Source organism: Corythoichthys intestinalis, chromosome 18, assembly GCF_030265065.1.
Source record: "Corythoichthys intestinalis isolate RoL2023-P3 chromosome 18, ASM3026506v1, whole genome shotgun sequence".
In the NCBI taxonomy this organism is placed as follows: domain Eukaryota; kingdom Metazoa; phylum Chordata; class Actinopteri; order Syngnathiformes; family Syngnathidae; genus Corythoichthys; species Corythoichthys intestinalis.
Window position 1 is genome coordinate 40,013,166 of NC_080412.1, and position 27,151 is coordinate 40,040,316.

At 38.2% G+C, this 27,151-nt stretch overlaps 2 protein-coding genes across 5 annotated transcripts in view; one reads left to right on the top strand and one right to left on the bottom strand.

The window, feature by feature from the left end:
* Positions 1 to 8: 8 nt before the first annotated feature.
* Positions 9 to 14,525, bottom strand: tmem135 (transmembrane protein 135). The gene is made up of 15 exons (XM_057820639.1): positions 14,331 to 14,525; positions 13,831 to 13,958; positions 11,247 to 11,339; positions 11,099 to 11,132; positions 8,943 to 9,008; positions 8,801 to 8,847; positions 8,683 to 8,724; positions 8,419 to 8,595; positions 7,252 to 7,321; positions 7,012 to 7,179; positions 5,661 to 5,724; positions 5,518 to 5,594; positions 4,291 to 4,389; positions 4,158 to 4,225; positions 9 to 1,588 (listed from the first exon to the last, which is right to left on the bottom strand). Exons 1-15 carry the CDS (start codon positions 14,466 to 14,468, stop codon positions 1,399 to 1,401), a joined length of 1,461 nt encoding a protein of 486 aa, XP_057676622.1. The 5' UTR covers positions 14,469 to 14,525; the 3' UTR covers positions 9 to 1,398.
* Positions 14,526 to 18,954: 4,429 nt separating this feature from the next.
* Positions 18,955 to 27,151, top strand: part of hephl1b (hephaestin-like 1b) — a 39,807-nt gene continuing 31,610 nt past the window's right edge. The window contains exons 1-2 of one of the 4 annotated variants that reach the window (XM_057821110.1): positions 18,955 to 19,266; positions 25,479 to 25,723. In XM_057821110.1, the coding sequence (XP_057677093.1) occupies positions 19,094 to 19,266; positions 25,479 to 25,723 (418 nt within the window). In that variant the 5' untranslated portion in view covers positions 18,955 to 19,093. The remainder of the gene's footprint in view (positions 19,267 to 25,478; positions 25,724 to 27,151) is intronic. The other 3 variants (XM_057821109.1, XM_057821113.1, XM_057821111.1) reach the window with 3 other exon arrangements.

Genomic DNA, 27,151 nt, shown 5'->3' on the forward strand with positions numbered 1-27,151 from the left:
GACAAATGCCTTAGTGTAATAATATGTAATATAGATTGTGTTAGTATAAAGTCATGTTTAAAACAATGAATTCTCCAACAGAGGTCATGTGTGTTTAAAGCCGTTTTGGAGTGCCGGATGCAAAATGTTCAGAAACTTAAATTTCACAGCCTGGTCATACATGACCAAGTGTTGTCCACTTGTGAAAACACATGAGGATAAAATTCAACCGTGTAAAATATGCCAAGGAAGTCATTTGAAGCATTACATCATTTTTGGCACACACGGCAGCAGTGGGGGAGACATTTTTACGAATTGTAAATGCGTCATTGAGTAAATGGCAACGTAAAATTACAAAATAAATCTTTGCACATATGGTAAACGTTTAATTTGCTGTGAAATTCATCTATTTGGACTAAGTCAAAATTTGTTGTTGGTCTCTTGTTGGTAACATTAAAAAATATATTACATTTCTCAGGTCTCATTGCTTTGGAAATGGCAGATCTCAATTGAGCATAGCTACCAAGTAACAGGCGGGAAAACTTATGTATGGGGCTGGAACTACGTCAATGAGCCGCTTTGTTTTTCACATTAAAGTTGCTCGCTCACATACTGATTTTCGCAGTTGCGTAGCTCCCCACATATTCATTTGGTTTTCACAGGTGGGAAGACACTGCACCTAATTATTTGCAAATAATAATAATAAAATGTCCCCTTAGGACTTCAATGTCATTTCTCTTAATTCTTTCTTAATAGAGTATCTATACATGTATGCTTAACAAAGAAATAGGAGGTAATGGCAAAACATGCCTTAAAACAAACATTAAAAAAATCCTCACAGAAATTAGTGTAGGAAGATGGTTAGCTTTTTGCTACCAGGGTAACCTGTTTTTTAAGTCCTTAAAAGGATTTACTTCTTTAAAAAAATATGGTACCATGATTGAACTTGTTTTTTCTTTTTCTAGTGGGATCTCAGGATTTAATCTGATTTTTAGAAGTGCATAGATGTGCATATAAAATTGTATATTCCGTACTCCTTATTAAAGGGCTTGGTTAGTCAAACCACCAAACTCACACCTACGAGTTTAAATTAAACTCGACTACACGCTTCACGTTACTAGCCTCAAGTTGAAATCTTGTCAACCTAGCTGAAACACCAACATTAGTTTTATCAGTTCCATTAAAACACAAACATTGTTCAGTCGGGAACAAGATGGAAAAAACATAAGAAAGAAAGATATGAGTAATGGAATGCTACAACCTTATGTGAAAAATGTATAAATCATGACTCCAGATTTCCTTGAGGGCGTAGAGTAGCCTTAAATAGATTTAGTCACATTCCTGCCATTTTGCGCAATGCTTCAGACCTAGAATTGGCTAAAAAAATAAGAACAAGATATTCCTCCAAATAACATTTCTTCACAAAAGGTCACAATTTCTGATCACCAAAACCCCACGCCATCCAAGCTGAACGTCGCCTCCTGATGGTAGCATCGTTTGGCTGGGCGCCGAAACATAGCGTGGATCCAGTTTGGGAGAAAAGCCCTGAAAGTTCTTAGAGGCCTCGGTGCCAAAAACATCTAGCAGCTGTCGGTTCATCAGCCCAAACCTAAAAGAAAGACAAGGAAAAAAGCAGGAGAAGGGGAAAATACTGATGTTAAAATTTTGAAGAACACAAAATCCCACACTTAATTTTGCTTAAATACTTTAAACATATGCTTACTCAACAACTTTTCAGATTTGCAATATGCTAAAGATAAAATAGCCCGCAAGACTCTTACGAAATATTATGTATTATGCTTATATTATGCATAGACTTCACCATCAGTTGACAAAACAGCTCCCACAAACATTTCGCCACGCCTTCCCGTTGGGGGCCGACCCAGGCAGAGCGTTTGGCTTTCACTGCTATAAAAATACGCTGCGTTCAAACGCCAGATTTAGGTGGAAAAAGGACAAATGTTTTACTGCATACAAGCAGGCAGGAGTGTCTCAAGAGTGATCTGGTCGAGGATTGAAGGTAATTTTTATATAAAATAGCCCCATTTAGGGATTTAGGTGGAAAAAGGACAAAAGTTCACTGCATACAAGCAAGCAGGAGTGTCTCAAGAGTGATCTGGTCGAGGATTGAAGGTAATTTTTATGTAAAATAGCCCCATGCATGCACTTTCGAAACGTTGTGGAAAAAATGCATGGAAAAAATTTGTGAACTTTAGCTCAAAATATTTACATCAAATGAATGAAAACTGCCCGTTTTTAGCTTTTAACCAAGAATCTAGACTGTTCTATGCTCATATCTATAGAAATTCGGGGATGTACGCATTTATTTAAAAGAATTTTCAACTTTAAAAGTTCTGTTTTGTGATGGCCGCCACGTTGGATTACACAATAGCGCAATTTTAGCTCGAAATATTTACGTTAAAATGAATGGTAACTTCCTGTTTTTTTTTTTTATTTTAACCAATAATTTAGACTGTTCTATATTTATATCTATAGAAATTAAGGGATGTACGCATTTATTTACAAGAATTTTCAACTTAAAAAGCTCTATATTTTGCGATGGCCGCCATGTTGTATAGAATAGAATAGAATAGAATAGAATAGAATAGAATGCCTTTATTATCATTACACAAAGTGTTATGAAATTCAAAGCTGCCCTATTGAGTGCACACATACTTACACATAGAATAGTATATACAGTTTCCAATATGCAAAACTAAAAAAATGTCTATATATAAATATCTATATATATACATTCAGCTAACTGCGCGTTTTTTGGCAAAAAAATTGTAATTTTGATATTTCTACGTCCATAGAAAAAAAACCTCACCTTTTCCGTGTTTTACTTTATGTAACATTTCTTTCACATTTCTTTTTATTGGTTTTACAAAAATACAGAACACCCCCTTACCCAAACTAAAAAAAAAAAAAAATCAATTAAAAAAGAAAAAAAAATTCACTCTAAGTTATCCAATCTAATCAATCTAAAAACAATGAGCCAGCAAGACGTGCTGATGCTACAGTGACATCAGAATTCAACCTCAAATAAGTTGTGATTATATATAGAAAAACGCAAATTTTGCTTTTGTTGAGTAAAATTAAGATCATACCGCATTGGCCCGAATACAAGACTGTGTTTTTTGCAATGAAATAAGACTGAAAAAGTGGGGGTCGTCTTATAGTCGCCGTCTAGACATTATACCCATTTACGACGCTAGATGGCGCCAGATATCATTGAAGCGATGTTCTGTCATGACAGATCTCAGCTACTCTCAAGTTTAACCAGTTTGCATTATTTTATTGCAATGTTTTTCCTTCGTTATATTTCTTTCAAGACTAGTTACAGTTAGGCTTCACTTTGATGGTTAATGCAGTTATTGCAATTTTGTTGTTTTATCACAATAGATTGGCTTATTTACATTTCAAAAACCAGAAGCCATTCATTTACAAATGTGATTGCACTTTAGTTTACATATTTAAATGTACAGATTTGAATGAGGCAAAATAACATGCTTTTTCTCTCAAATATATTGTTATAATCATTTGTTTCAGATGTACTGTAATTATTTTCTGCATAAATATTAATTTGGTGTTCAAAAAGTCTTTTTTCAAACTTGAGTCTTGAAAAAGAGGGGTCGTCTTATAATCAGCGCCGTCTTATATTCGGGCCAATACGGTACTTCAGCAAAGCATACAGAATTAACTGTCTAATGTGAAAATTTAGTGATTTATTAGCTGTTGAAAACTTGGCACAAAATAAAAAAAAAAAACAAGTCGCTATTTCGGGCAAAAAACATACATATATTGCCATTGATCCTGAAAATATCGGTGATTATTGTGCATCTAGCGTAAAATTTGAGACTTGTATAGCCATTTTAAGTTGTGTTGTATAAAAAAATAACAAAATCGTGATTTTATTAGGGAATGACTTTGAATTTTTTTATATCGCTGCTCATGGAGACTCATATATGCCTAAAGGAGATGCCTGTTTTGGTTTTAGGTCGCTCGCAGCTTTGGTTTTGAAAATATTTGAATTTTTAGTTTTCGAAAATAGGCCCCCTACGGCTCGTCCCCAAGCCCCGTCAACTGATAGTGAAGTCTATGACCAAGCTATATGCGGGTCAGCCCAGATCAATTCTCTTTAATTAGATTCGCCACTTGAAATAACTCCGTCCTACCTGCCCTTAGTAAGACGCAGCAGAAACTTCCAGTACGCAGGCCGAAGATTCTGCATCTCCATCACAGCCTAATAATGGCAGCAATTTATCATTTTACATTCTGTTACTTATATCCACTTTGTGTGTTACTCACAGCTTGAAAACAGATGGCGGTGGAGATGGCGTACAGATATGTGTCCGCTTGTGGGAAATACGGAAAGTGACCTGCCTCGATGCCCTTGAAGTACAAGGTCTAGAGCAGAGGGGAGGTTATCGTGTGTTTTAGCCAGCAGAAAAGCATCCACAAAGAGTACTAGGGATGTCCTGATCCGATCACGTGATCGGGCCAATCGGGTGAAAAGGATCGGGTTTTAAATTTTAAAAAACATTTTTGTTTTTTTGCTTCATGCTTGTACAGTGCCACACCCTCTCTCCTGCTAAGCAGTGCGGCCAAACTATCCAGTGCAGCTTGCGTTCTGGTACTTTAAGTTAACGATGACTGACAGGTTTGTAGCTCTGATCTTGCCACAGAAGATTGGTATCTCTACGATCAAATATAAAAATGTGTGAATCATCGTTAAATTTGCACAAGTGGGCTGTGGCAACTCATTGTGTAAGTGAGAGACTGTTCTCTGCAGCGTGAGCATCAAAGTGTGAGTGGACTCACTCAATGAAGCACTTAATAAAGACAAGCATTTTTCTACGTTATTCTTGTTTAGAAATAATTTGCATTACGAAGGCGGCACAGCGGGACAGTAACAATTTTGGAACTTTTGTTCAAATTATATATTAAAAAAAAAAAAAAAAAATTTTAATTTTTAAAGTTTTCGGTATCGGATCAGGACTCTATCCGCAGATTCTGCAGGTGACTTGGACTCAGGTGAAAAAATATGTGATCGGGACATCCCTTAATGAGTACAACTAGAGGGGTACATACAATGCAATCGAAAAGGGGCAGTTCTTTAGCTATGTTCAGACTGCAGGCCAATCTGATTTCTCCTCAAATTTGATTTTTTAGAGCTGACTATTCACACAATTTTTATCAAGTGTTCAAATTAAACCCGGGCCTGTTCAAACTTGGCCATATGGTTGCTGTGGCAACGAAGGCGTTATCCAGCATCAAGTGACGTCAAATCCCATTTGTGTGGTTTTCACTGAGAATCATCTTGTCCCTATCTGATATGAAACTATGTCTCATATGTGGCTTCAATCCATCTTGCAAAAAACATATTTCTGATCTTTGTGACTGTTCAGACTACAGAAGAGCCTTACAGTTTCAATCTGGATGGGCTAAAAATCAGATTTTGGCTGTCAGTCTGAACAAGGCCTAAGCTAAATGCTACCACTTCTCACAAATCTCTAAAAATATGGTTGATTTTACCTCCACCAGCTTAGAGAAGAGATACATTGATATCGATGTGCTCTTGTAGAAGAACATGGAGATTCCTGCCAGGAACCCTGCCAAGAAACATGAGACACGTTACATGCTAAAACTTTTTTAAACATAGTTAAGAATACACTTACCAGCCACCAAAGCATGGAGCTCGTCGTCAATATCCCGCAACCAACGTAGCAAGCAGCTTGCTCCCTGAGTGAACCAGGCAGGGACTTTTTAGAATCAAAAACTGACCAGGATGTGGTCCACAATTAAAACCTCCTGAGACCCAAGATTTTCTGCAATGCATTTTTGGTTTCCCTTCGCTATTTGAGATTATTAAGACCTAAGTTTGATAACATTTTCTTTGTACATGAAGCCATTTTTAAAATAAAAAATGTCCGCATACAAGGACAGTGGGTTTACCATAAGATATACTGTATATATACATTTGCTGCTTAAGACCAGAGTGATCTAAATAGTCAACACAAAAATTTTAGCTTCAAACAATAAGTGGTTCTCCTAAAAACCAAACGCTAGCACAACATTTTTCACTCTCACTGTTTTTTTTTTTTTTTTTTTTTTAACAATAACAAATCGTTCCAACACATATTACCACAAAAAAAAAAAAAAAACGGCTAAATATACTTATAAACTAAATTACGAATACATAAAAACATTACCTCAAATAAAAAAATTACTTTATGTTGGTCTTAACAGGGAGCAGCCGGTTTCAGTCATGTTAAAGGGAAAGTTCAGAGTTTTTGACATTGAACTTAATCTTCGGGAGTTTTAATTACTCAGTGGAGTTGATTTCAACAAATTCTCTGCAGTTTCAGTTATTTGTTAAGTTTAAGGGCTCCGGAGTGGCTGAGCTAGCGCGAGTCAATGTCACCCTTTAAATGAGTTATGTCATATTCACTGATGCCACTAGAGGTTAGTATAACCACCCAACTCAATCAAACTAAATGCAAACACTATCAAAACAAACCATTACAACACCCCCCTAATATTCGAAGCAGCAATATTAGAACTATGAATCAAATTAAATAATCCCAGAATTGGCGCACTACTTCACCCAATCAAAAATAATCCCAAAATCCACTCAAATGAGGACAAAAGATTACTAGATATACTAGTGTTTTACTATACAGGTTTTACTAGATAGTCTCAATTTTTATGCCACACCAAGCTTAAGATATTATTTAACATAAGTATACTACTTTTGTTTTGAAAACTTGAATTTTAAGGTTACTTTTCCAAGTTTTTTAGCTGAGCTACTGGAGAAGCCTTGAGCCGAATTTGACGCCATTTCTTTTTTCATTTAAATAGGTGTTAAGTCAGGTAGCCACCACAAGAGGGTGCTGACAACATCTCTGAATGTGCCCAAGTGTTCAAAGGTTTAAAAAAAAAAAAGATGTTTAATGGGTCGCCAAGGCGAAAATATAATATCCTCAAATTAGTATGCAAGGTCTCAGGAGGATAAGAACACACTAGTACCTTGTAGATGCTAACAAAAAACCCTAGAAAAGCCCCGAGCTGGAAGTTGTCTTTGTTGTAGAAGAGGGAAGGAAGCCGTGACGGTTTTGAGAAGACGTAGCGTAACGCTGAGGGCACTTTAAGGCAGCACTGAATCAAGTAGCCAACGCTGAACATCCTCACAAAACCCTGAGCAGAAAGATTTATTGTCAATCAAATGATATGAACATCACAATGAAAGAAGATAGTATGTAGACTTACTTTAACGGAGTAAGAAATGCAATTGTCATTCTGATGTTTACAACATCTGTGTTTCGGACCTCGTAGGCATCTAGATAATTTAGGGAAATGCAAAGAGAAACAAAAACCAACAAATACTTGTGATAAATTCAAATATGCAAGTGAAAAAGCACAACTGCAGTAAGGTTGAATTGAGGTCACAACTGGAGTGGAGAGGGATAATTAATTCGACTCGAAAATGTGAAAATAGTGCTCAAATACCGTAATTTCTGGACTATAAGGCGCACCTGACTATAAGCCGCCACCCACCAAATTTGACATGAAAAAGGCATTTATTCATAGATAAGCCGCACTGGAATATAAGCCACAGCTGTGCTCAATGTAGAATGGGATCTTTACACCAAAAGATATTAACCGGTAACACTTTATTTGACAGCGGCATCATAAGTCTGTCATAAAACCAAATGAACCACTGGCTCCAAAGCTTCATTAATTCAAGAAGCATCATTTTGCCATCACTGGCCACTTGGGGGAGATAGTCAACCTCTGCCGCCACCTGCTGTCAACATTGTTGTCGTCCAACATGCCTCCTAGCATGCATTGCAGCTCTGCATATGTAAATATCAAAATTCATGGTTTTTGCTAATTATTTCTTCAGTTACTGTTCCAGTTGTTCCATTAATTGGTAGTTAGCTACTTTATTTGACAGTGGCGCTCTAAGACTTTCATAAAACCATCATTATTATTATGACATGCCACTTCCATGAGCATTAATGAATGGTTATGACAGATGTCAAATTATCTCACTTTGAAAGGATGTAAAAGATCCAGGATTGACATAAACGGAGTTGGTGATATAATTTGCCGGATGACACTTAATGACATCTGTCATAAGCATTCATTAATGCTCATGTTAGTGTCATGTCCTAATTATGGCGGTCTTATATGGTCTTTTATGACGCCGCTGTCAAATAAAGTCCTATCTATTAACCCAAATAAATCAACGAATAAGCCGCACTGGACTATAAGCCGCAGGATTCAAAGTGAGAGAAAAAAGTAGCGGCTTATAGTCCAAAAATTAGGGTAATTTGGATGAATCAAAAAATGAAAAACTCCAATCCAAATTCTTCTGACAAAAATCCGTCTGTGCTCCAGTTGTACACAATGACTGTGCAAGTGTTCCCTTACAATGACTTTAGCAGTTTCCTGACATAGGCTAACAAAGAGTTGCTCCTTGAGTAGTGCTGTATTCTTGAGGCATGCGAAGCCTCAGTCTCCGAGTCGGCCGACGCCTCTCGGGGAGTTGCAGGAACCTGCTCGGCCAGAACAGAGTGAGATGGGATCTCTTCTTTGCCGATGATGAATCTGAGGGTTGCAAAATATGTGCCAGGAGCAGCAAATTTCTCTTCATCAGTCCGAATAAAAGTAGCTAAGCGATGCACACTAACTTACTTTAATGCTGAAAATGCAAAGCCCTTGAGGCCATCTTTACTCCTGTGGGACAACATACACATTTGACATGAATAATCATTTTGAGCTATGTGCGTATGAGCCACTTATAAAGTCTGACCTAAAGAGGAACATGTAGAGGGATGCAGTAATGCAGAAGAGGAGCACCTGAAGGGAATACAAGAATAACAGAAAATGAAGATGAGAAGAAAAAGGCAACCAGGTTGTGTGATCATGACCAAAACGATTAATTTTTCTGTTACCTCGCCATGTTTGATGGGTTTGATGAGGCCACGCGTCATGGCCATGCGAAACAAGGTCTCTGTTGCCTGCAAATAGTGAACAAAATAAGCTATACCAGGGTTTCTGGTATACCCTGTATACATACACAAGCATAGGGACAGTGAAAGACATCCTCTAATATCTTACTTCAAATACACGACTTGTATTTTCTGCATATTTACGGTAGTATCTGAAGTTACACAGTGGTATGAAAAAGTATCTGAACCTTTTGGAATATCTCATATTTCTGCATAAAATCACCATCAAATGTGATCTGATCGTTGTCAAAATCACACAGATGAAAAAAGTTTGCTTTAACTAAAATCACCCAAACATTTATAGCTTTTCATATTATCGTGAGGATAGCATGCAAACAATGACAGAAAAGGGAAAAATTAGTAAGTGAACCCTCTGCCTAAGGAGACTTACAGAGCAATTGAAACAAATTTTTACCAAACATTTTAAGTCAGGTGTGCGCCCGATTACTGATGAGTGGTTTAAAGCTGCCCTGCCCACTAAAAAATACACACCAGGTAAGAAATGTATTGATAAGAAGCATTGTCTGATGTGCATCATGGCTCGGTCGAAAGAGCTGTCTAAAGACCTGTGATCAAGGATTGTTGATTTGTTTAAAGCTGGGAAAGGATACAAAACCATCTCTAAAAGTCTGGATGTTCATCAATCGACAGTCAGAGAAGTTGTCTACAAATGAAGAGAGTTTGGCACTGTTGCTTCTCTCCCAAGGAGTGGCCGTCCACCAAAGATAATGTCAAGAGTCCAGCGCAGAATACTCAGAGAGGTTAAAAAGAATCCTAGAGTGTCTGCTTAAGACGTACAGAAATCACTGGCATAGTCAAAGATCTCTATGCACACATCAACTACAAGTAAAACTATAGCCAGCAATTGTGCTCATGGGAGGACTCCACGTAGGAAGCCACTGCTGTCAAAAAACAAAAAACATTGTTGCTTGTTTAATGTTCGCAAAAAGGCAGGTGGACACTCCACAGAAGTTTAGCAAAATATTTTGTGGACTGACGAAACCAAAGTTGAATTGTTTGGGAGTAACACACAATGTCATGTTTAGAGTCAAGTGTGGAGACATGTGTGGAGGACAAATGGAACAGATCATAGACATCAACACTTCATCCCCACCGTGAAGCATGGTGGAGGGAGCATCATAATTTAGGGCTGTTTTGCTACCTCAGGGCCTGGACAACTTGCAATCATTGATGGAAGAATGAATTCAATAGTTTATCAGGATGTTTTGTGGGAAAACCTGAGGCCGTCTGTCAGACAGCAGAAGCTAAAAGAAGCTAAAAAGAGGCTGGATGCTGCAACAAGACAATGACCTAAAACAGGGGTTTTCAACCCAGTCCTCAAGGCACACTGTGGGTCCTGGTTTTTGTTCCAGCCGATCCAGCAGAGACAGTTGAACCAATGAGGCTTCTGCTAAAACAAGCCACACCTGACTGCAATCAACTGATTGCACTTGTAAAACACCAGATTGGGGAAAAAGTGTTGTCATCTTGTTTGGTAAGAATGAAATCCTGCACCCACAGTGTGCCTTAGTGGAATAGGTTGGGGACCCCTGACCTAAAACACAGAAGTAAATCAACTTAAGAATGGGTTCAGAAGAACAAAATACACTGGAATGGCCAAGTTAAACACCAGACTTTAATCCCATTGAGATGCTCTGATATGACCTAAAGACTGGTTCGTGCCAGACATCCCAGGAATCTGACTGAACTCCAGCAGTTTTGTAGAGAAGAATGGGCCAAGATTAGTCCTGATCGATGTTCCACATTGATCTGCAGCTACAAGAAGCGTCTGGTTGAAGTTATTGCTGTCAAAGGGATGGACCACAAAATATTAAATGTGATGGTTCACGTATCCCCCCCCCCCCCATCTGTCATTGTATGCATACTATCCTCATTAAAATATGAAAACCTATGAATGTTCGGGTGGTTTTAGTTAAAGCAGACACTTTTTTCATCTGTGTGATTTTGACAAAGATCAGATCCCATTTGATGGTGATTTTATGCAGAAATGTGAGAAATTCAAAAGGTTCGGATACTTTTTCATACCACAGCACACTCTGTGCCATGAAAAAATGTTTCATGAAAAAAGCAGAACTTACTAGATTTGTCATGTATATTGTGAGAAGTCCTCTTCTGTACAAGAAGAATGTCAACAGATGTAATCAAATATAGTAAATGACATTATGACGTTAGCAAAATTAGCATGAGTTGTGGCAAATGTGGCAAAATTGAAATAAACAATCCCACCTGCTCTTGCGCTCTAGAAGGATAGCAATATAGGAGGCGGGCAGGGCCGAGCCAAACCCAGCGGACCAAGAATAAAAGCCTCCCAGCAGTTTCCTTTAGTGGAAATAGTCAGTGTTATCGTGTGAATGAGTGTTTGTGAACGTTTTCACTGCAAAATAAAAAAGTAAAAATAATAAAAAAATAACTTTTAGGACACCTTGTGGCTAGGCATGTGCCAGTATGATATTTTGACGGTATGATAACCTTAAACCAAAATATCACAGTTTTAAGGTATCGCAGTTACAGCTCTAAAATGTGTTACGTTGAGATATCTGGGGTTTAAAAAAAAAAAAAAAAAAAAAAAAAAACTTTTTTCCATTGAACAGGATTTTTCAGACCATATTAGCAAATTGGAACATTAGAATAATGTTAAAACAATTTTTAAAAAATAACGAAATATTCTAAATGAAATTAAAACAAATGCGGTCCTTTAGTTAACTCTCGTAGCTGGTGGGAAACGTTCATACGGTGTTTGCTAACCTTTAGTTTTGTATAAATGCGAAATCATTTTGGGGGTATTCCCTCCTCGGCAGCCACCCTCCGCAAACATCTTTTACATGTCGGTTGGCCCTCCTCCACTAAGCCCTGGCTGTCTGTAACTTTTCTGTAGCCGAAGTACTAGCATAGCAACTGATTGGGAAAAATATTACATTATGCTTTTGTGATAAATGATTTCTTCTGTGACATAGATTGTAACAACTTCTATTGTTTTTATGTCTGTAAAAAACTTCTACGCGCTTGAGTAGGGAATCTCACGAGATAACTTGTTTTGCACCATAGTACACGCCTGGATCCCATAGCTAGAAGGGAATCTCACGAGATAACTTGTTTTGCACCCATAATATTTACCATTTGTTGCATCTGTTGCAGCACAGCTCATTTGTCCCATGGGAAAAGCCCTTTTTTCAAGGGGGCTGAACCAAAAGTAGCTTTAACATTTGTCATTGGGCAGGGCTGCGCCGTTCGAGGACGGAGGTTGGCCTCTCCGCCTCCGCGGGGCGCGTCCCTACAAAAACCGGACATTTCCGGGCGACCCGTGAAGTCCGCCAGCGGGTCACATACGGATCGCCTGGCTTTGTTCCTTCGCCGCCTTACCGGAGTGAGTTGGCTCCCCGCTCATTTGTCACGGTAAGCGATTTTCATTGCTAAGGGACATTTCGTTTTGCTGTAACAGTAACGCGGGGATTCTGGGGTTGAATAAACTCAAATCTAGCGTCATCGTTGACATTTGTTGATACTTGTTTGCTTGCTCTTGTGGGATTGTAATCAATAAATCTCATTTATTCTGCATTTTCTAATCAATAAACATGCAAAAGTGTGCCTGTTACTGATTCACCGCAAACCTGGAAATTTCGGAAAACAGCAATGATTTCGTTTTCTTTGATGGCGGAAAAATTTCAGGAGTTTCACCCCCTCCAGCCATCATGTAGCACAGATGACTCACTGACACTGAGCACTAACTGGTGGGGGAGGGTTGAGCCACACAGCTGCAAGCGAGGGATTTCGCCATGTATTTTTGGGACTTAAAAAATAGCTAGTACATTAGGGGCGGTATGACGGAAAATTTTTGCAGTTCTGAAACCTTGACCTTTTCATACCACGGTTTACCTTGAAACCGGTAATCGTTACATGTTTACTTGTGGCACGTGCTTTTTATTTCTTAATAGAAAAACACTGATTACTTTCTCAGTGTGAGTTTTCAGATAGGCGTGGCTTTGAAGGGAGGGAAATAGAGGCTAAATTTCAAGAACACTGTGAATAATGCAATGCAGTCTAATTTAATCCGTATATAATCAATTCTCCACGACAAAAAAAACTGGAAAAAAAAGAAAAAACTAGGGCCGTCAAAATTATCACGTTTAACGGGCGGTAATTTTTTTTAATCAATCACGTTAAGATATTTGATGGAATTAACGCACATGCCCCGCTCAAACAGATTAAAATGACAGTACAGTGTAATGTCTGCTTGTTACGTTTTTTGGTGTTTGGCAGCCTCTGCTGGCGCTTGGGTCCAATTGATTTTATGGGTTAGTACCATGAGTGAGCATGATGTAATTATTGACATCAACAATGGCGAGCTACTATTTTATTTTTTAATTGAAAATTTTACAAATTTTAAGAAAACTAAAACATTAACAGGGGTTTTAATATAAAATTTCTATAACTTGCACTAACATTTATCTTTTAAGAACTATAAGTCTTTCTATCCATGGATCGCTTTAAGAGAATGTTAATAATGTTAATGCCATCTTGTTGATTTATTGTTATAATAAACAAATACAGAACTTATGTCCCGTATTGTTGAATGTATATATTCGTCTTGTGTCTTATCTTTCCATTCCAACAACAATTTACAGAAAGATATGGCATATTTTATAAATGCTTTAAATCGCGATTAATAACGATTAATTATTTTTTAAGCTGTAATTAACTCGATTAAAAATTCTAATCGTTTGACAGCCCTAAAAAAAAACTTTGAATGCCATGTCATGCAATGCTTATGTGTATTACAGCAGTCATGGGACTTCTGCGGGAGGACACTAACCTGAGAATACAGAAGAAGAAAATATAGAGGCCTCCATTGGCAGTGAGGAAAGAGGTAGACTGTAAGATCTCGGGAAGAAGCCTTTTCAAGTAGTAATCCTTTTTCCTTCCCCTAAGAATAGCTGCTACCTGTTGGTGAAAGAGACCGAGCAAATGTCATTGCACTTAGCCTAAGACACCAGTCTATGTGGTTGTCTATGTACTTAACCTTTGACAATGCTCATAGGCAGTGCATCGTTACTTCTAGTACACAGTAGATATTGTACTTGTACATATCTAACAAGAACCAGCTTGCACTGCATTTGGCAGACTTATTTGCTTCCATGTTACACAATTCGTTCTGACATGAAGCTAGATTTGTCCAGCACCTCTGACGACACAAACGTGTGTTATCCTAACGAAGAATTGCCCAATTCAAACATTCCCTCAACTCTAGTTTGCTAGGCTAACATGGCTAACGTTAGCTCCCAACGTGTTTAGCGAGGAGTAAACACAACTCACCACGTAAAGAGGGGCGTATATTTTGAAAGAGACCTCCAACGCGCCTTTCGTTATGTCCAAGGTGGACTGCATACACGACGGGTTCCAAGTGTGACCGACTTCATAGCAGTTGTGCGTTATTTTGCTGAGCGCTGCCATTGCTGTCTTGCTTGCTCACTAGAGTGACAGCAGTGGGCGGATACGACACGACACGAGCCGACGTGCGCGCTCACGTCGGCCAAGCGAGCGTCTATCCACGGCTGTCAGAAAAAGGGAACAAATTCCATTTAAAATTTGGGCGGTCAAACGATTAAAATTTTTAATCGAATTAATCACAGCTTAAAAATTAATTAATCGTAATTAATCGCAATTCAAACCATCAATAAAATATGCCATATTTTTCTGTAAATTATTGTTGGAATGGAAAGATAAGACACAAGACGGTTATATGGCGGAAAACACAGACAAGACTGAAAAAGCAGTTTCTGCTCTTGCACTCCTCTTTAAAAGAAACTGTTGTATTTTAAGCTAAAACAACTGTTGTGTTTGATAGAACACTATGTCTATATGCTGCCATAGCAGATTCATGGCACATTAAGCCCCCAAACTATTTTTAATTTGTCCGTTTTACCCTGAAAACCCCCGTTTACAGACGTCGCGCAACCGCTTTTGTTTCAACCCAGCCATATAACAAAGGTAATTAATTATCTTTATTATTCAAAATGTCTGTCGTTTTTAGCTTAGAATCATTCATTGATGTCTCATGTTTCGTTTAAAAAAAGAAAACGACTTTAAAAAATTATTCACTCACATATTTTAAAGTTTTAAACAAATTATGTCACAATGAAAAAAATGGCGTCTGTAAAAAATTCATGGATATCTACCTCATAACTATCGCTAAATTGTATTTTTTTTTTGTTACTGTCGCATTTTCTCCGATATGTTAGATGATAAATAATTGATCCAAACAAAAAAAAGTTGGAAAAAAAAGTTTAAAAGGGTAAAAATATGAAAAAGAAAATCTCGACCACTCCTTGATGTCTGCGATTTCTGCATCGCGACCCTTGTTACATCACCATGTTTCACCCATAAAATCCCCCCCAAAATCCAGCTGTGGCCATTCACAGCTGTGTCTTGACACTCAGTGATACATGCTACAAGGAGTTTTTGGATCGAAACAAAGTAGGTACGCGATAATATCTCGTCAAAGTCATGGCGTCTGTAATTCTGTTCTCGCGTGCTCTCACATCCAGATAGGGTTTTGCTGTTTAAAAAATATTTTTTTTTAACAATGCCCTCCTGCTCAAAATTTTTCTTCCCCCAGAAAATTGAGATTTTAAGCTTTCCAATGATGTATCACACATGCATATCGGACAATTTTGAAAGTTGGCTAAATTGTGGGTCCCAGAGCGGAACTTCAAGTCACCTGAGTGTTTTCCGCCATATACACTCACCGGCCACTTTATTAGGTACACCTGTCCAAATGCTCGTAAACACTTAATTTCTAATCAGCCAATCACATGGCGGCAACTCAGTGCATTTAGGCATATAGACATGGTTTAAGACAATCTCCTGCAGTTCAAAGGTCATTTGAGTGACTTTGAACGTGGCATGGTTGTTGGTGCCAGTAGGGCTGGTCTGAGTATTTCAGAAACTGCTGATCTACTGGGATTTTCACGCACAACCATCTCTAGGGTTTACAGAGAATGGTCCGAAAAAGAAAAAAATATCCAGTGAGCGGCAGTTCAGTGGGCGGAAATGCCTTGTTGATGCCAGAGGTCAGAGGAGAATGGCCAGACTGGTTCGAGCTGATAGAAAGGCAACATTGACTCAAATAACCATCTGTTACAACCAAGGTAGGCAGAAGAGCATCTGAACGCACAGTACGTCGAACTTTGAGGCAGATGGGCTACAGCAGCAGAAGATCACGCCAGGTGCCACTCCTTTCAGCTAAAATAGGAAACTGAGGCTTCAATTTGCACAAGCTCATCAAAATTGGACAATAGAAGATTGGAAAAACGTTGCCTGGTCTGATGAGTCTCGATTTCTGCTGCATTATTCGGATGGTAGGGTCAGAATTTGGTGTCAACAACATGAAACCATGGATCCATCCTGCCTTGTATCAACAACCCCTAGCAAAGAGTATGGAATCACCAGTCTCGGACGAGCACTCACTCAGACATTTTATCATGTAGAACCAAGTTAGATAAAAAGCTTGAAAAAATAATTATTTAAAATGTGCAACTCTTTAGCATCCAGAAACACCAATAATAAAAAACATCGTGGTGGTCAGCAAATGTTACTTTTATAGAGCAAGTGCTGGGAAATATATATGGGATCACTCCATTTTGAGGAAAAAAATATGGAATCATGAGAAACAAACAAAGGAAAAAAAAAAAACAATCAAAACACATCTCTAGTATTTAGTAGCACCACCTCTGCCTTTTATGACAGCTTGAAGTCTCTGAGGCATGGACTTAATGAGTATTCTTTATCAATTTTGTGCCGACTCTCTTTGATTGCAGTTGCCATATAATCCTTGCAGGGCAAGTAAGTAGGGATGAAGAGGGTTACTTGCTAGGTATATTGGCAATTGTTATCCACCAGGTAGCTACATTTTAAATGAAACAAATGGCAATTAAAGGGTTAGAGCTAGCTATAGTCCATGTCTCCGTTTGCAATCGTGTCAAGTTACCATATGCTAGTTCTACTATCCCTCTCCTAAGAAAAATATTTTAGCTGTAAAACAACGTATGCACACGCAGTAGCAATATTAGTTCAGAAGAAACATAACAAAATATTAATAAAATGTATGGTTTTACTTTATAAAGTTTAGGTAGTTAAATTCAAATGATATATATTTTTAATCATTTATATTTTGTTTTGTTTTCTGGTTAATACTTTCCAATGAAGCTTGTGTATACAGGATTTGTCTTGAAATGTTTATTGTATTTTCATTGAAATTGTTAGTTTCTCAGTAAGTTTTCAAGTTAAATGTATAATAATGCAATGTGTAGTTCTTCATAGCCGCTTCATTTTTCTCTCAAAGTGCATGAAATTGATGCATTTTACAATGAAATGTTAAAAAAAAAAAAAAGAAAATCTCCCGGGGGCATGGCCCCGGACGCCCCTAGAGGGTCTGTGTTTCCCTTCGTACGGTGATTCTTGTGGGCTGGGCTGAGTCAAAGTCCAGGGCTGCTTTTTAGTCCCAGTCCGCCCCTGTATATATTTAATTGGGAAGTATAAATGTATAATGAATCCACAAACAAGACCTTTGCGTCTCAGGAGGATAAAGTATTGATGCCATAAAACACAATTAAATCCTCAGGACTTGATTGATCCCCAGGCAAAGGATAATTATCGTCAGGGGTGCACATAAGTGGTCCGCATGCGCGCATGCGTACCGGACATAGACAAACGCGCTGGCCCTCAACGGCTTCCATACGCTTTTGCGTACCAATGGCTGACCATAAGCCTGTCGCAATATGCAATAATTCCATTTATCGCGTGATATATAAAAATGAAGGCGGTAATTTTTCCGCTGCGACTTATCGCTTCGCGGGCACGTGCGTGCGCGCGTGCGGCAGACGTGCTGTTAAAAGTTCGGATTCCTCGTTACCAACTGCAGGAGGTACCATGGCTAGAAGCAAATGATGCTCGCACGGAAATGTGGTGCAACATTTGCCGTGAGAATCCCAATGTCGCTAATAAGAGCAGCGCATTTTACGTAGGGTCAAAGAGTTTTAGCCATCCAAACTTTGAAAAGCACGAAAAAAACAGAGCATGTGGTAATTCGTCAAACTATCGATGTCAGACAGGACCCCACTTGCCCTATGGACAAGTGGCGGAATAAAGTTATTGTAGAACAGTGCCATGCGCTGACAAACGTGTTTTTGCTCGCATTTCACAAAGCTAAACGTGCACGTTCAATGAGCTCTTATGAGGAGGACATCCCACTTTTACAAAGGCTTGGAGTTAATGTGAGAGCCGCATATGAATGCCCTTTATTTTGAATTAGTGCTTTTATGTTTATTACTTTACATTTCACTTCAAAGTAATGGCAATTTTGTTGTGCCAGTTGATGTTAATCAAACGTTAATTGTTTATATAATTAATTAAAGGTAACTGGCTCCAAGTAAAGCTTGTCATAATTTTATCGCATCAGGCGGGTCGGCTCTCAAGCTCAATGAGGACCATGTGACATCTCCAGGTCCTCCTCTGAGAACCTGGGCAAAAAAATTATGTGCACCCCTGATTATCGTGTACAGTATTATGTAGTACTGACAATTGAGATGTTCCACCAGGAGTGCAACATGCGCATTTTCATGCAATGCTCAAATATGGTCAGTAGATGTCAGTAAGTATATAACATAATAATGCAAAATAAGTTTTATGCACTGAATGAACTCGTGAATAAAAAGTACAGATGTCATTCAACGCAATATGAAAAGCTGACAGGCAATTCATAAATTCCCATGACTCGTGAATTCGCACTTCCACATAATTGCAACCATTTAATTTCCCTGTAGGACATTTCGCAATTAAGACAAATCTGTCATAATTATCGCGAGAGGGTGGCATGTTTTTTTTTTTTGCATCGTTCCACGGAGGCGGTCGCTGCTCCGCTGCTTTCCTCCGTGCTCAATAGACGGTCTGTTTTCATTCGCGCTCGCAAGTCCTCTGACCTGTTGCGCTGACAGCGCGCTTCCACGTTGAAACGCTCCGTGGAGTTTCGCCCCCTCTTGTCTCTTTTAGAGTCAATCTCCCTCCCCTCTCGCGCAACCATGGCGGCGACCTGGACCGTACGATCTCTTTGTTTATTGTTTATCTTCTGTCTGGCTGTGGAAGGGACGCGGGGCCGGGAGAGGGTCTATTATGTGGCTGCTGTCGAGGACTTGTGGGATTACGCGCCAAGTGGAAAAAACCTATTGAACGACGTGGACGTCGCAGATGATGAGTAAGTGCATCACGGGTTCATTTTCAAGAAGTCAAAAGACCTGACAAGGGTTTTTATTGGGGCAGGAGAATGCACATGTAGGTCAGCAGTGAGTCAGAAGAAGGTTTTAGTCTTTGACCTCTTTTGCAAATGGCTTTCAGTTATAACTGACTACAATAAAACACTCACTTCACATATAATTTGCTCTTAATAGGACACCTGCAGGTTGAGTAGAAGTATTTCGAGAAAAGCATAGGCGGAGTTAGACTTTTGTGACAGAGGGGCAAAAATTGATGACCCCAAAAGGCAGGGTCAGCTATAAAATTAACTTACAAGATATATTTAGAATAATAAGATGACAATGAGCGTTTTTTGTTTCCCATCATCCTTGAGGGCAATTCTAAATCAGGGTGCTTAGTACTTTTCGCCAAGATCGTCATCCATTGAATACGGTACGCCTGCCGGTGTCGTGCCAATGTAGTTACTAGAGATGTCCCGATCGATCGGGTCCGATCACGTCATTTTCAAAGTATCGGAATCGGCAAAAAAATATCGGCCATGCCTTTTTTTAATATATATATATATATATTTTTTTTTATTAAATTGTTTTCTAATTGTATTTAACATTACAGACATAATATGTTACACTCATCCAGAGTCTTTAGTTTAAGCTTAAGGTAGGGTTATCGGATTTATCCCGATAATGGCGGTAATTAATTTGAAAAAAAAAAGTATCACGTTAAAATATTTAACGCAATTAATGCATGCGTTGCACGACCCACTCACGCATTGTCGCGCTCAATCTGTAATGGTGCCGTTTTACCTATATAGAGAGAAAAAAGGCAGCGTAAAATGAGTAGAGTGAATTTTGGCAGCCTTTGGAGCCTTTTTTTTAATTGGCTAAAGCCTTACAGTCCCTCTCCTTACGATTAGAAAAATCATGGGAAGCAACGTGGGGAAGTAAGGTAGCAATTGATCTTTTTCTTTACACCTTATGTTATTTCCCAACACAGAGAAGATATATCACTTGGTAGCACTACGCACAGTCCTGGTTCCACTTCCCATCATGCATTTGGGCATGGCTACAGTATCATTTACTGAAAGCTCAACAAATACACTAGATGGCAATATTTAGTCACAATATACAAAGTCACAAGTCTTTCTATCCGTGGATCCCTCTCACAGAAAGAATGTTAATAATGTAAATGCCATCTTGAGGATTTATTGTCATAATAAACAAATACAGTACTTATGTACTGTATGTTGAATGTATATATTCGTCCGAGTTTTATTCATTTTTTTCTTAATGCATTGCCAAAATGTATATGATCGGGAAAAATTATCGGGAATGATTGGAATTGAATCGAGAGCAAAAAAAAGCAATCGGATCGGGAAATATCGCGATCGGCAGATACTCAAACTAAAACGATCGGGATCGGATCAGGAGCAAAAAAAAAACATGATCGGAACAACCCTAGTAGTTACCCTATTCAAAAATTGTATCCCCTGGGCGGAGCCATATGGAGTTAGATTTGTGTCTTTATTATTTATCATTCAATCAAAAAAAAAAAAAGCTGCTTCAATCAAAATCTATATTTTCAACCAAAAAAATAAGTCGCTTCAATCAAAAGAAAAGTGTTTGAATGCAAAAATGAATTTGAAACTCAAAAAAATGCATTTGAAAGCTATTTTTCTTAGATTTATTTTATTTTTTTTTAAGTCAAGTTTTTTTGGGGGGGGGGGGTTGAAGCAACTTTTTATATTGAAATAATGTTGATTTGTGTTTGGGCCACATTTAGGGTTAGGACATTTTTGTCTTTATTATTCAATCAAGAAATAAGTTGCTTCAAAAAATATGTATTTTAAAAAAGAAAAATCACTTCTATTAAAAAAAGAAAAATTTCAATCATGGAAAAAGTTTTTGAATGTGAATATTTGAGATTGAAAAATTTGCATTTGAACACTTAATTTTTCATCAAAAAAGTTTTCTTTGATTGAAGCAATTCTTTTTGTGTTTGGGCCATATAATGGGTAGGACATTTGTGTCTAAATCATTTAATCACCCCCAAAAAGTTGATTCAATTAAAAAAAAAAAAAAATTTTCAACCAAAGAAAAAATTCATTTGAAAAATAAAATTGCCCTCCCCTAAATTTTTTTGGGGGTGCGGGGGGGAATTATATGCAAAAATTAACAATAAATCATTGAAAAATAATCAATATGCTAAGTCCACGACAGCATATATCGGTATCGGTTTGATATCGGTATCGAATTTTTGGAGTTTGACAAAATCAGGATATTGGTTATCAGTTAAAAAGTCATTACAGACAACTATAGTTAGGACTTACACAACATTCTTGAAGTTCTTGTTTTAAACATACCAGAAGAGCATGATTGCGTAATACTGGACGTCTGTCTTTTTAGCCATGCAGCCCCCCTCATAAAACAGGAATCACTGTGGTTTACATCTTTTGGCTAGTGTCAGACATTTTCGAATATGCAGTTTTGAACTTTCGACACATTTGTTTTCCTCCTTCATTTAGAGGCTTCTTGGAAAAACTCTCTGCCCCGCAGTTGTTTGTCAGCTACTTACACAATTTGAGAGACATTTGACCTGTGACTCATTTCCCAGAGTTTCAGTCTGTGATTGACCACGTTCAAAGATAAATCTTTTGACTCATTTATGTGGAGAACAAACACCTTTAGCGTCACTCTATTTGTACAATTTGGACCTTTTTATGTTGTGCGTCGCTTCCCATAATGTTTTTTTTTTTTTTTTTTTTTTTTTAATGTTAAGTCATGTAGTTCAAGTATCATGAGTACAGAAACGAAAGTGTTTCCAAGTACCCAAGTTTCATGAGTACGGAAACGAAAGTCTTTCCAAGTACCCAAGTTTCATGAGTACAGAAACGAAAGTCTTTCCAAGTACCCTATTCCCGACACTCAAGTCGTCAACCTACACTGCTGGCCAAAAGTATTGGCACCCTTGCAATTCTGTCAAATAATGCTCAATTTCTCCCAGAAAATGATTGCAATTACAAATGCTTTGGTAGTAATATCTTCATTTATTTAGCTTGCAATAAAAAAACACAAAGGAATGAAAAAATAAATAAATAAATCATTATCATTTTCCACAAAACTCCAAAAATGTGCCGGACAAAAGATAACCTTTAGACAGAATAACTGTGAACGACCGCTTCCAGTATCCATCAATGAGTATCTTACAATGCTCTGCTGGAATTTTAGACGATTCTTCTTTGGCTAACTGCTCCAGGTCGATGAGATTTGAAGGGTGCCTTCTCCAAACTGCCATTTTCCGGATCTCTCTACAGGTGTTCCATGGGATTCAAGTCTGGCCACTTTAGAAGTCTCCAGTGCTTTCTCTCAAACCATTTTCTAGTGCTTTTTGAAGCGTGTTTTGGGTCATTGTCCTGCTGGAAGACCCATGACCTCTGAGGGAGACCCAGCTTTCTCACACTGGGCCTTACATTATGCAGCAAAATTTGCTGGTAGTCTTCAGACCATATAATGCCATGCACAAGGTCAAGCAGTCCAATGCCAGAGGTAGCAAAGCAACCCCAAAAGCATCAGGGAGCCTCCGCCATGTCTGACTGTGGGGACCGTGTTATGTTCTTTCCCCCCTGTAAACGCTATGTTGATGCCTTTTCCCAAAAAGCTCTACTTTTGTCTCATCTGACCAGAGAACATTCTTCTAAAACGTTTTTGGCTTTCTCAGGTAAATTTTGGCAAACTCCAGCTTGGCTTTTTATGTTTCTGGGTCAGAAGTGGGGTCTTCCTGGGTATCCTACCATAAGAGTCCCTTTTCATTTAAATGCCGACGGATAGTACGGGTTGACACTGTTGTACCCTCGGACTGCAGGGCAGCTTGAACTTGTTTGGATGTTAGTTGAGGGTCTTTATCCACCATCTGCACCATCTTTCGTTGAAATCTCTCATCAATTTTTCTTTTCCGTCCACATCTAGAGAGGTTAGCCACAGTGCCGTGGGCTTTACACTTATTGATGACACTGAACACTGTAGACTAAGGAACGTTCAGGTCTTTGGAGATTACCCATGCTTCCTCACAATTTTAATTCTCAACTACTCAGACAGTTCTTTGGTCTTCTGTCTTTTCTCCATGCTCAGTGTGGTACACACAAGGACACAGGTTGAGTCCACTTTAATCCATTTTAACTGGCCGCAAGTGTGATTGAGTTATTGTTACCACCTGTTATGTGCCACAGGTAACTAACAGGTGCTGTTAATTACAGAAATTAGAAAAGCATCACGATTTTTCAAAGGGTGCCAATACTTTTGTCTGGCCCATTTTTGGAGTTTTGTGTGAAATGATAATGATTTAATTTTTTTCCCCATTCTCTTTTGTGTTTTTCCATTGCAAGCAAAATCAATGAAGATATTACTACTAAAGCATTTGTAATTGCAATCATTTTCTGGGAGAAATTGAGCTTTTCCTGACAGAATTGCAGGGGTGCCAATTAGGGTTGTTCCAATCATGTTTTTTTGCTCCTGATCCGATCCCGATCGTTTTAGTTTGAGTATCTGCCGATCCCGATATTTCCCGATCCGATTGCTTTTTTTTGTGCTCCCGATTCAATTCCAATCATTCCCAATAATTTTTCCCGATCATATACATTTTGGCAATGCATTATAAAAAAAACGAATAAAACTCGGACGAATATATACATTCATACAGTACTGTATTTGTTTATTATGACAATAAATCCTCAAGATGACATTTACATTATTAACATTTTTTCTGTGAGAGGGATCCACGGGTAGAAAGACTTGTAATTCTTAAAGGATAAATATGACTTTGTATATTGTGACTAAATATTGCCATCTAGTGTATTTGTTGAGCTTTCAGTAAATGATACTGCAGCCATTTAACTTCTGCCCAAATGCATGATGGGAAGTGCAACCATGACTGTGTGTAGGGGCAGCAATTGATATCTTCTCTGCGTTGGGAAAGAACATAGTGTGTTAAGAAAATGATTAACTACTATCTTTCTTCCCCACATTGCCTCCCATGTTATTTTCAAATGCCGAGAGAGCTATTGTAAGGCTTTAGCCACATAAAAAATGGCTCCAAAGGCTGTCAAAATCTCTCTACTCATTATACGCTGCCCTATAGCGCTATCTATAGGTAAAACGGCGTCTTTATAGATTGAACGCGACAATGCGTGAGCGGGTTGTGCAGCGCATGCGTTAATTATTTAACGTGATAAACTAAAAAAAAAATAATTACCGCCGATAACGCAATAAATTTAATAGTCTTACTTTAAGCCAAAACTACTCTGAATGAGTGTAATACATTTTGTCTGTAACGTTAAATACAATTAGAAAACGATTTAAATAAAAAAATATATATACTGCATATTAAAAAAAGGCATGTCCGATATTTTTTTTGCCGATTCCGATACTTTGAAAATGACGTGATCGGGACATCTTTACTTTTGTCCAGCCCATTTTTGGAGTTTTGTGTAAAATGATTAATGATTTAATTATTTCCCCATTCTCTTTTGTGTTTTTCCATAGCAAGAAAAATCAATGAAGATATTACTACTAAGGCATTTGTAATTGTAATCATTTTCTGGAAGAAATTGAGCGTTACCTGACAGAATTGCAGGGGTGCCAATACTTCTGGCCAGCAGTCTACCAGTGACTTCCTGTTCATTTTATGGCATTTGCAGGTTACTTTCTGTTCAGTCAGAGTCACTTCCTATTCAAATGCGGACATTCTTGTGTCATTTCGTTTTTAGTAACCCAAAATCATCAGGAAGTGACCCATAAATGCCCCAAAAGCCTAAGGAAGTGACTGAAAATCAACAGGAAATGACGTAAAATGCCCTAAAATGAACTCATTGCCTGGCATTGGCTGCCACTGACAGCCATAGACGTCCGATCGGTTTGAAGTGGGAGATATGGCAGCGTTCATTCCCTGCCACCCTTCCACTTCAAATGGATTGGGCATCTACTCGTGATAAACTCATTCTTATTTACAGCAGAAGGATGAAAATCGCATGTTTTTCTGTTTATTAGTTGTATCGTCGAATATTGTAGATTGATTTCCTGACCAATGTATCGATAATTGTTGTATCGCCATATCGTGAGCCTTGTATTGCAAATCGTATCGTGAGGTACCCAGAGGCTCCCATCCTTAATGTGTAGTGATTTAAGAACATTGACTCATCACTTCCTACATGATGTATTTCAGGCATGCGTCAATATTTCTGGAGAGAGGACCCCATCGTATTGGCAGTGTTTATAAGAAAGCCATGTTTCGACAGTACACTGATGCCACATACAGTCAGCAAACCCCAAGGCCCACCTGGTTAGGCTTCCTAGGACCTGTACTGCGGGCGGAGGTTGACGACATCATTGTGGTCCACCTGAAAAACATGGCAACCAGGAACTACTCAATCCATCCCCATGGAGTTTTCTATGAGAAGAACATGGAAGGTAGATTCTCAACAGCTTTAATGATGTTTTTTTTCAATGCTAGTTCAGTGCAAAAATCGACATCCGTGAAGTTGCATCAGACGCAAATTGATAGAAAAATTATGTCATTCGTTTGTGCTAAGCTTATCTGGAAATGTTTTCGTTTGTGCTGCTATAGTTTTTGAGATATTAACAATTCTTTTTTTAGGTCAATCTGAGGTCAACCAGCCCTCCATTTTCATTAAAAGGGCCAAAAACGGTGTCAAACGTTTGTGCTTGTTTGTGCCGTGAATCTGCTGCTATTGATTTTAACATATCCATTTAGAGCAGGGGTGTCCAAACTTTTTGCAAAGGGGGCCAGATTTGGTGTGGTAAAAAAGTGGAGGGCCGACCTTGGCCTTTACGTAGAACAGTATATCCAAGCAAATTTTAGCAAGCCATTCTGTGTGTCACATTTGCTTTATTATTATTTTTTAATTAATTTAGGGCTGTCAAAATTATCGCGTTAATGGGTGGTAATTTTTTTTTTTTTTTAATTAATCACGTTAAAATATTTGACGAAATTAACGCACATGCCCCGCTCAAACTGATTAAAATGACAGCACAGTTTCATGTCCACTTGTTACTTGTGGTTTTTTTGGTGTTTTGTCACCCCCTGCTAGTGCTTGGGTGCGACTGATTTTATGGGTTTCAGCACCACGAGCATTGTGTAATTATTGACATCAACAATGGCAAGCTACTAGTTTATTTTTTTATTGAAAATTTTACAAATTTTATTAAAACGAAAACATTAAGAGGGGTTTTAAGATACAATTTCTATAACTTGTACTAACATTTATCTTTTAAGAACTACAAGTCTTTCTATCCACGGATCGCTTTAACAGAATATTATTGTTAATGCCATCTTGTTGATTTATTGTTATAATAAACAAATACAGTGTTTTTTAACTGGCTAAAGCCTTACAATCCCTCTCCCTACAATTAGAAATATCATGGGAAGCAATGTGGGGAAGCAAGGTAGCAATTGATCTTTTTCTTAACGCCTTAAGTTACTTCCCAACGCAGAGAAGATATATCAATTGGTAGCACTACGCACAGTCATGGTTTAACTTCCCATCATGCATTTGGGAATGGCTACAGTATCATTTACTGAAAGCTCAACAACTACACTAGATGGCAATATTTAGTCACAGGTTACAAAGTCACAAGTCTTTCTATTAGTGGATCCCTCTCGCAGAAAGAATGTTAATAATGTAAATGCCATCTTGAGGATTTATTGTCATAATAAACAAACACAGTACTTATGTACTGTATGTTGAATGCATATATTCGTCCGAGTTTTATTCGTTTTTTTCTTAATGCATTGCCAAAATGTATATGTTCGGGAAAAATTATCGGGAATGATTGGAATTGAATCAGGAGTAAAAAAAAAGCAATCGGATCGGGAAC

Excerpts from the sequence above, each read along its gene's own strand:
- tmem135 (XM_057820639.1), bottom strand. The coding sequence starts at position 14,468 with ATGGCAGCGCTCAGCAAAATAACGCACAACTGCTATGAAGTCGGTCAC. Across the intron at positions 11,133-11,246 it reads CTTCTAGAGCGCAAGAGCAG|AAGAGGACTTCTCACAATAT; the intron begins GTGGGATTGTTT and ends CTTCTTGTACAG. Across the intron at positions 4,390-5,517 it reads TCTTCTCTAAGCTGGTGGAG|ACCTTGTACTTCAAGGGCAT; the intron begins GTAAAATCAACC and ends CCTCTGCTCTAG.